Source organism: Chiloscyllium plagiosum, chromosome 11, assembly GCF_004010195.1.
Source record: "Chiloscyllium plagiosum isolate BGI_BamShark_2017 chromosome 11, ASM401019v2, whole genome shotgun sequence".
In the NCBI taxonomy this organism is placed as follows: domain Eukaryota; kingdom Metazoa; phylum Chordata; class Chondrichthyes; order Orectolobiformes; family Hemiscylliidae; genus Chiloscyllium; species Chiloscyllium plagiosum.
In genome coordinates this window covers 94567792-94577690 of record NC_057720.1, presented here as the reverse complement: position 1 = coordinate 94577690, position 9899 = coordinate 94567792, and the positions used below count along the sequence as shown (strand labels likewise).

The window sequence follows — 9899 nt, the reverse complement described above, 5'->3', positions numbered from 1 at the left end:
GTGCCTGACATCAGCGGTGGGTAAGTTCTGGGAGGGGATTCTGAGAGACAAGATTTACATATATTTGGAGAGACAAAGGCAGATTAGGCATTACCAACATGGCTTGGTGTGTGGGAAATTGTATCTCACAAACTTGATTGGGTTTTTTGAGGAAGTAACCAAAATCTCATTGATGCCTCTTCTTGTCCACTACCCTCAAATGGGGCATTTCCCACTGACCCATGCCATACGGTAATCTGGTCTGCTTTTATTTTTAATTATTCTTAGTTTTGTTCCTTTTTAGGATGAGCGCATTGCGAGCAAGACCTTTGGGGCAATTTTTTCACACAGAGGGTGGTACATGTATGGAATGAGCTGCCAGAGGAAGTGGTGGAGGCTGGTACAATTGCAACATTTAAGAGGCATTTGGATGGGTATATGAATAGGAAAGGTTTGGAGGGATATGGGCCGGGTGCTGGCAGGTGAGACTGGGTTGGGATATCTGGTCGGCATGGACGGGTTGGACCAAAGGGTCTGTATCCATGCTATACATCTCTACGACTTTTAGGGTTTCTCTCTCTTTGGCATTGATATTGTTAATTTGTCTTTTCTTTGTTAGTCCGACTGCTTGCTTTGTCTCTTCGGTTAGTCAGTTAGTTCTGAAAGTACATTCTAGTGCAGCTGGCAAGTCTGTTGTATTTGCGTCCCTTGGCTAGCACGGCTTTTTCTATCTCTATAAGCTGTCTGTTGGAGCCATTTCTTACCCAGGTGTCTGTCGTGTTGTCTTCTCTGTTGATTGTTAGCTTAGTCATTGTTGGAAATGTGTTGCTGGAGAAGCGCAGCAGGTCAGGCAGCATCTAGGGAACAGGAGAATCGACGTTTCGGGCATTAGCCCTTCTTCAGTAAGGCGTTTGACATGGCTCCCCATGGAAGACTGATTAGCAAGGTTAGATCGCACAGAATACAGGGAGAACTCACCATTTGTATACAGAACTGGCTCAAAGGTAGAAGAGACCTTGGAGTGCAGGTTCATAGCTCCTTGAAAGTGGAGTCACAGTTTCCTGAAGAAGGGCTAATGCCCGAAACGTCGATTCTCCTGTTCCCTAGGTGCTGCCTGACCTGCTGCGCTTCTCCAGCAAAACATTTCCATCTCTGATCTCCAGCATCTGCAGACCTCATTTTCTCTTCAAAGCTTAGTCATTGTGTCTTGTAGTGTCGTTCTCTTTCTGACGAGGACCACAAATTCGACTGGGACAACATAAAGACCATAGGACAAACCAAACAGAGGACAGCCAGAGAATTTCGAGAAGCATGGCACTCATCCATGGACTCCATTAACAAGCCACTACAAAGAACAACCAGAAGCAGCAGAAACGGAACCAAATAAATTCCAGAAGAGACAGTACAGCAGCACTTCACAGAATGCTCCAAAGCACAATTGATATCACCGAGACAGGGGACGAAATGTCTGCAAATCAATTTCTCAGCTCAGTGAACATACCCACAACAATGACAACAGAAACAGATCCTTCAGTCTAACCAGTCCATGCCGAACTTAAACCCAAACTAGGCTTGTCCCACCTGCCTGTACCTGGCCCATATCCCTCCAAACCTTTCCTATTCATGTGCTTAATCTAAGCATCTTTTAAATATCATAACTGTGCTCACCTCCACCACTTCCTCAGGAAGTTCATTCCACATGTGAACCACTCTTTTGGGGGTGGGGGGGAGAAAAAGAAATACCCCCATGTCTTTTTTTAAAATCACTCTCCATGCACCTTAAAAATATGTCCCCTAGTCTTGAAATCTCCCATCCTAAGGGAAAGACACCTACATAAACCCTACCTATACCTCTCATGATTTCATAAACCTCTATAAGGTTATCTCTCAATCTCTGCAGCTCCAGTGAAAAAAGGCCCAGTCTATCCAACCTTTCTTTATAATTCTAACCTTCCATACCTGGCAGCATAAATCTCTTCTGAACCCTCTCCGGCTAAATAATATCCTTCCAAAACAGGGTGACCAGAACTGGGACACAGTGCTGGACTACAGAAGGGGTCTCACCCTACAGTGTGGAAACAGGCCCTTTGTCCCAGCCAGTCCACACCAACCCTCCGAAGAGCAACCCACCCAGACCTATTTCTCTCTGACTAATGCACCTAACACTATGGGCAAGTTAGAATGGCCAATTCATCCTGACCTGCACATTGTTTGGATTGTGGGAGGAAACCAGAGCATCCGAAGGAAACCCACACAGACACGGTGAGAATGTGCAAACTCCACACAGACAGTCACCCAAGGCTGGAATCGAGCCTGGGTGACTGTCTGTGTGAGGCAGCAGTGCTAATCACTGAGCCGCTGTGCCGCCCACATTCTATACAACCTCAACATGACTTCTGAACTCCTATACTCAAAAGACTGAGCAATGAAGTCAAATGTATTAAATGCATTTTAGCCATTCCGTCTATATGTAACGCAAATTTCAAAGAATTATGTACCTGACCCCCTCAATCCCTCTGTTCTACAACATTACCCAAGGACATACCATTAATTGTATACATCCTACTCTTGTTTGTTATTCCAAAATGCAATACCTTACATTTATCCAAATTAAACTTCACCTGCCATTTTTCATTCCACTGATCCATTTAATCAAGATCCCTTTGTAATCTTAGAAAACCTGGTTCACTTTCTACGATACCACCAATTTTGGTGTCATCCGCAAACCTACTAACCATGCCTTCTATATTCTCATTCAAATCATTTATATAAATGACAAAAGAGCTTAGATCTAATCCACTGGTTGTGAGATAAAACCACCAAACTAGGGCAGGGTTAACACTGTGGCCTCACAGTGCCAAGGATCCAGGTTCGACTCCACCCTCGGGCAAATGTCTGTGTGGAGTTTGTACAGTCTCTCTGTGTCTGCTTGGGTTTCCTCTGGGTGCTCCACTCCCTCCCATAGTCCAAACATGTGCAGGTTAGGTGGACTGGCCATGCTAAATTGCCCATAGTGTCCAGGGATACATAGGTTAGGTGACTTAGCCATAGGGAATAAAGGAATAGGTTAGGTGGTGGGTTTGGATGGAATGCTTTTTGGAGGGGGGGCGCGATGTGGGCTCAATGGGCTGAATGGCCCGCTTTCACACTGCCCTCACAGCTTTCCATGGCAATGAGTTCCAAAGACCCTCAAACCTCAGAAGAAATTCTGCTTCATCTTAATCTTAAACACCTCATTTTTAGATATGCCATGTACTATTCCTGGCATGCAATCTTGTACTGATCATTGAGCCAGAGTTGATCTTCAAATTTGATGTGAATGGTAGAGTTTGGGATACGGGACCCTTGAGGTTACAGATGATGGATGAATACAATTCTGCTCCTGCTGATGGTCCTAAGCACCTCACGGATGCTCAGTTTTGTGTTGAGGTGGAGATGCAGGTGTTGGACTGATGTGGATAAAGTCAGACACCCCCAGGTTATAGTCCAACAGGTTCAGTTGAAATCACAAGCTTTTGCATCTCAGTTAAAGTGAGATGGAAGCACACAGAACACAGAATTTATGATCAGAGAGATCAAGGGCAGAAAGATCAAAAGAACATACAAATGGTGGGAGTAGTGTGTCAAATAATAAGTCTCTGCAGGTGATCAAGGGTGTTAGACAGTGTGAGTGAAGTGTCAGTAACTGAACAACAACCGAAAGCATGACCTATAATCCTATTAAATGAGGCAGTGAGATAATTACAAAAAATTTAAAATAAGGTGGTGCTGGAGACTGAAATAACATGGAACAAAAACAGAAGCCGCTGGAAAAGCCCAGCAGGTCCGGCAGCATCTGTGAAGAAAAACCAGAGAAAGGGTCATTGGACTCAAAACGTTAACTTTGATTTTTCTTCTCAAATGCCACCAAACCCCTGCCCTTGTTCTTTTTGAAGTCTGTCCCATGTAGCGAGGCGGCAGTGTCACGTAACATGATGCAGGGTATCCCAATGTGTAGATGGGATTTTGTATTCACCAGGACTGTGTGGTGGTCACACCTATTCGGTGCGGTCATCAACAGATCCAACTGTGGCAGATAGATTGCTGAGAATGACATCAAGTTTGCTTTTCCATCAACAAGTGCTATAGTCTCACTAGTAGTTATGGCCTTTAAGATTCAGCCTGTGATAAATGAGGCTACCACTTTGATGGACATTGAAGACTTCCATCCGGAGCACATGCTATGCCCTTGCTATAGTCAGTGCTTCCCCTAAGTGGTGTTCAACTTAGAGGAGAACTGATTAATCAGGCAGCTATAAAGAAAAAAGGCAAAACATTAAAAAACAAACTAGCTGGTCATTCACCAAGGTACACCAAATTCAGAAAATTTTGTAGAGGTGGTCAATTGGTTAATTATGTGCCAACACTTTTCTAAGAGCTACCTAATTGATGTGTGCTCCACTACTCTGCTCTTTCTCCACTATCTAAATATTAGCAATTTAGCTGGATATGTATTTCTGAAACTTAGTCCTACTCACTGATTACAGATCTGCCTTCAACGCTATAATTCCAACCAAACTCACCTCCAAACTCAGAGGCATAGAACTCAGCTCTATCTTTTGCAACTGAATTCTCGACTTCCTGACCGAAAGATCGCAATCAATGAGAACAGGCAACAGCACCTCATCCGTGACCATCCTCATCAATGGCACCCTGGAAGGCTATGTGCTCAGCCCTTACTGTATTCCTTCTACACTCGCGACTGCGTGGCCAAATTCCATCTATAAGTTCACTGACAACCCCACTGTAAGCAGGCTGGATCTTAAACAATGAGATGGAATACAGGAAAAAGACAGAATGCTTGGTGGTGTGGTTAAAGATAGCAATCTCTGCTTCAATATCAGCAATTGGTCATTGACTTCAGGAAACAAGGTGAAGGGCACACCCCTATCAACATCAGTGGAGATAGTCGAGACATCAAGTTCCTAAGAATGATGATCACCAACAATCCATCCTGGTCCACCACGTTGATGCGACGGTCAAGAAAGCACAACAATACCTCTACTTCCTCAGGAAGCTAAGGAAATTCAGCATGCCCAAAAAGACTCTTACTAATTTTTATAGATGCACCATAGAAAATATTCTATCTGGACGCATCACAGCTTGATATGGCAACTGTTTTGGAACTACATAGAGTTGTGATCACAGCCCAGACCACCACACAATCCAACCTTCCATCCACTGACTTCATCTATACTTCCCACTACTTCGGAAAGGCAGCCAACATAATCAAAGACTCCTCCCACACTGGTTATAATCTCTTACAACCTCTTCCGTCGGGCAGAAAATACAAAAGCTTGAACACATGGATCAACAAATACAAGAACAGCTTATTCTCCGCTGTTATTAGACTTCTGAATGGATCTCAAATTTCAAATTTAATGTTGACCCTGCTCTTCATGCACCTTCTTCGCAGCCATAACATTGTATTCCTTGTTCTGTTCTATTGCCCTTATGCACTTTGTATGTCATGATCTGTCTATACTGCATGCAAAATAAAACTTATCACTGTACCGAGGTACATGTGACAATAATAAATAAAATCAAAATCACATACCTTTTCTTTGTTTGAAGAAAGTTTCTCTGAGAGGTCCTGAACTACATTTTTCAGATCAACACATTCTATTTCAAAAGAACTGCATTTCTTGTTAACGTTTCCCAGCTGAGAGAGAGAGAGAAAGAAAGAGAGACAGAGACAAACATGCATTCTTTAGTACCACTCATTGTAGTGCAGCATGCAAGTCAAAATAAGTAAGCACAATTTGTAAAATTATAAACAAACTGTTTTGTCACCATCATACAAAGACAAAATGAAGATTTGTGATTTATTATACTCTAGGCAAAGTAGGAGGCAACCTCACTATTTGCATGGAGCTTGCAAAGAATAAAGAGAACAAAGAAAATTTACAGCCCAGGAACAGGCCCTTTGGCCCTCTAAGCCTGAGCCGATCCAGATCCAGTGTCGAAACCTATTGCCAAATTCCTAAGCATCTGCATCCGTCTGCTCACCAACTACTCGTGCATCTGTCCAGGCACATCTTCAATGGACCTACTGTACCTGCCTTTGCTAACTCTGCTGGCAACGCGTTCCAGGCACCTAATACCCTCTGTAACATACTTGCCATGTGTATCCCCCTTCAACTTTTCACCTCTCACCTTGAAAGTGTGACCTCCCTTTATTGAATCCCTCACCCTGGGAAAAAGCTCATCTCTAACAACCCAGTTTATACCCTTCATGATTTTGTACACCTCAATCAGGTCCCCTTTTTTCTAATGAAAACAAACCTAACCTACTCAACCTCTCTTCATAGCTAACACCTTCCAAACCAGGCAACGTCCTCGTAAACCTTCTCAGCACCCTCTGCAAAGCGTCCACATCCTTTTGGTAATGTGGCGACCAGAACTGTACACAGTATTCTAAATGCAGCTGAACCAATGTATTGTTCAATCTTAACATGACCTGCCAGCTCTTATACTCAATACCCCATCTGACGACGACAAGCATACCATGCCTTCTTGACCACTCCATCCACCTGTGCAGCAACCTTCAGGGTACATTCGACCTGAATTCCCAGATCTCTTTCCCTTCAATATTTCCTGTATAATTCGCTCTAGAATAGACTTCCCAAAATGCATCATCTCACATTTGCCTGGATTGAACTCCATCTGCCATTCTCCGCAGTCTATCTATATTCTCCTGTGTTCTTTGACAGTCCCTTAAGCTTTCTGCTGCTCCACCAATCTTTGTGTCATCTGCAAACTTGCTGATCATACCAACAGTGCCCTCTTCCAGATCATTTATTTATATCACTAACAACAGTGGTCCCAGCACTGATCCCTGTAGTTCAAGACTGGTCACCTTTCTCCATTTTGAGAAACTCACTTCTACTTCTCTGTCTCCTGTTGCTCAACCAGTTCTTTATCCACCTAGCCAGAACATCCTGCACACCATGTGACTTCACTTTCTCCATTAGTTTACTATGGGGAACCTTATCAAATGCCTTACTAAAGTCCATGTATATGAGATCTACAGCCCTTCCTTTTCCTATCAACTTGGTCACTTCCTCGAAGAACTCTATTAGGTTGGTAAGGCACGATCTTCCCCACACAAAACCATGTTGCCTATCACTGATAAGCCCATTCTTTTCCAGCAACTTTCCCACCACTGACGTCAGGCTCACTGGTCTGTAGTTACCTGGATATCCCTACTACCCTTCTTGTACAGGGGGACAACATGAGCAACCCTCCAGTCCACCGGCACCTCATCTGTGTTTATGTCAGGGCCACAGCTATTTCCTCTCTCACCTCCCTCAGCAACCTTGAATTTGTCCAACTTAAGAACCTCTAGCCTACCCAACACATCTTCCCTCATGTCAAAATGATCCAGAGTAATCAAACTTCTATCTCTAATCTCAACATTCATCATGTCCCTCTCTGAGTGAACACTGATGCAAAGTAATCATTCAGAATCTCACCCATTTTCTCAGGTTCGACACACAACCTTCCTTCCTTATCCTTTAGTGGACCAATCCTTTCTCTAGTTACTTGCTTGATTCTTATATAAGAAGAAAAGGCTTTGGGATTCTCCTCAATTCTGCTGGCTAAAGTTATTTCATGACCCCTTTTAGCCCGCTTGATTCCTCGTTTAACACTGGTCCTACTCTCCCGATATTCCTCCAGGGCCCATTCTGTTCTTAGCTGCCTGGACCTTAAGTACACTTCCCTTTTCCTCTTGACTAGTTGGACGATTTCTCCTGTCATCCACGGTTCACGAATCTTGCCTTTCCTATCCTTTGCTTTCAACAGGACATGCATATCTTGCACTATCTTTGAAAGCCTCCCACATATCAAACGCAGACTTCCTTTCAAATAGCTGTGTCTAATCCACATTTCCCAGCTCCTGCCTAATTTTGATATAATTGGCCTTGTGCCAGTTTAGCACTCTTCCCTTAGGACCACTCTCATCTTTGTCTATGAGTATTCTAAAACTTATCGAATTGTGGTCACTGTTCCCAAAGAAATCCCCCACCCCAAATTCTACCACCTGGCCTGGCTCTTTCCCCAGTACCAGGTCCAATATGGCCCCTTCTCTCTTCGGATTATTGACATACTGCTCTAGAAAACTCTCCTGGATGCTTCTTACAAATTCTGCCCCATTCAGACCTCTGACACTAAGTATATCCCAGTCAATGTTGGGAAAATTAAAATCTCCCCATCAGTACCATCCTGTTGCCTCTACATTTTTCTCTAATCTGTTTACCTATTTGTTCTTCTACCTCATGCTCACTGGTGGGAGGCCTGTAATTTAGCCCCAATAATGTAACTGAATCCTACTTATTTCTCAGCTCCACCCATAATGCCTCACTACTCAAACCCTCCATAGTGTCCTTCTTTAGCACAGCCGTGATATCATCCCTGACCAGCAATGCAACTCCTCCCTCACCCCTTTTACTTCCCTCCCGGTCCTGTCTGAAGCATCTATATCCTGGAACATTTAGTTGCCGATCATGCCCTTCCTTCAATCAAGTCTCTGTGATCGCAATAACGTCATACTCCCAGGCACCAATCCAAGCCCTAATTTCATCTGCCTTACCAACTATACTTCTTGCATTAAAGTATATGTACTTCAGACCACCAGTTCTTTTGTGTTCATCTGCTGTCTGCCTACTCTTTCCCTTATTAATGCTAACTTCATGATTCTTGCAGTCTCCAGTTTCCACCTTGCTGTCTACTTGTCTTCTCTTCTGATTCCCAGCTCCCTGCCACATTAGTTTAAAACATCCCCAACACCAGTAGCAAAAACTCCCCCAAGGACATTAGTTACAGTCTGGTTCAGGTTCAGGTTCAGATGGAGGAGTTAGAAAAAGGACTTGCTTGCTGAGGTGGAAGTTTTGTTTTCAGATGAATTGTCGGCCGATTTCTCAACAACAAACTCAAACAAGCATATTCAATGCACTCAGAAACTCTAGCCACACTACCTTACATCAAAGACATCTCTGAATTGACTTCCGGACTACTCGGACCCCTTGGCATCACGGCAGCTCACAAACCTATCTATACACTTAAACAGCAGTTTATGAACCTAAAGGACCCTATACAAACAACCAGTAAAACGAATGCCATTTACAAAACACCATGCATGGACTCCAACAAACACTGCATCGGACAAACTGGCAGAAAACTAGTCACCAGGAAACACAAACACCAACTAGTCACCAAAAGACATGATCCACTATCACTAGTATCCTTACATACAGACAGAGGAGGACACCTCTTTGATTGGGACAACACATCCATCATAGGACAAGCCAAACAGAAACACTCACAGGAATTCCGAGAGGCCTAGCATTGTAACCGGAACACCATCAATAAATACAGATTTGGACTCCATCTGCCATCCTCTTCGAAAAAGAACCAGAAATGATATCACACACCTCAAGAAATTAAGACACAAATAGAAAGCGGAACATAACACCAGCGCTTCACCAGATGATCACCATATGTTACCTAGTATGGTGACGAAACGTCTGAAAACAAACCTTCCAGCTCAACAAGCAAACATACAACCAAAACCTCAACCTGAGCTACAAATCTTCTCAAAACTCACAACTTCAATTCTTAATGAATGTCAAAATAAAGGAACATAAAACATACATAGAACATAGAAGAATACAGCACAGTACAGGCCCTTTGGCCCTTGATGTTGCGCCGATCCAAGCCCACCTAACCTACACTAGCCCACTATCCTCCATATGCCTATCCAATGCCCGCTTAAATGCCCATAATGAGGGAGAGTCCACCACTGCTACTGGCAGGGCATTCCATGAACTCACGACTCGCTGAGTAAAGAACCTACCCCTAACATCTGTCCTAAACCTACC

The 9899-nt window shown here is 43.6% G+C and overlaps 1 protein-coding gene across 5 annotated transcripts in view; it reads right to left on the bottom strand.

Annotated features, from left to right (window-relative positions):
- The window catches only part of LOC122554676 (golgin subfamily B member 1-like), a 272444-nt gene that overhangs the window by 87058 nt on the left and 175487 nt on the right, over positions 1–9899 (bottom strand). For all 5 annotated transcript variants that reach the window (XM_043700052.1, XM_043700053.1, XM_043700056.1 and 2 more), the window contains one exon: positions 5576–5680. In XM_043700052.1, the coding sequence (XP_043555987.1) occupies positions 5576–5680 (105 nt within the window). The remainder of the gene's footprint in view (positions 1–5575; positions 5681–9899) is intronic.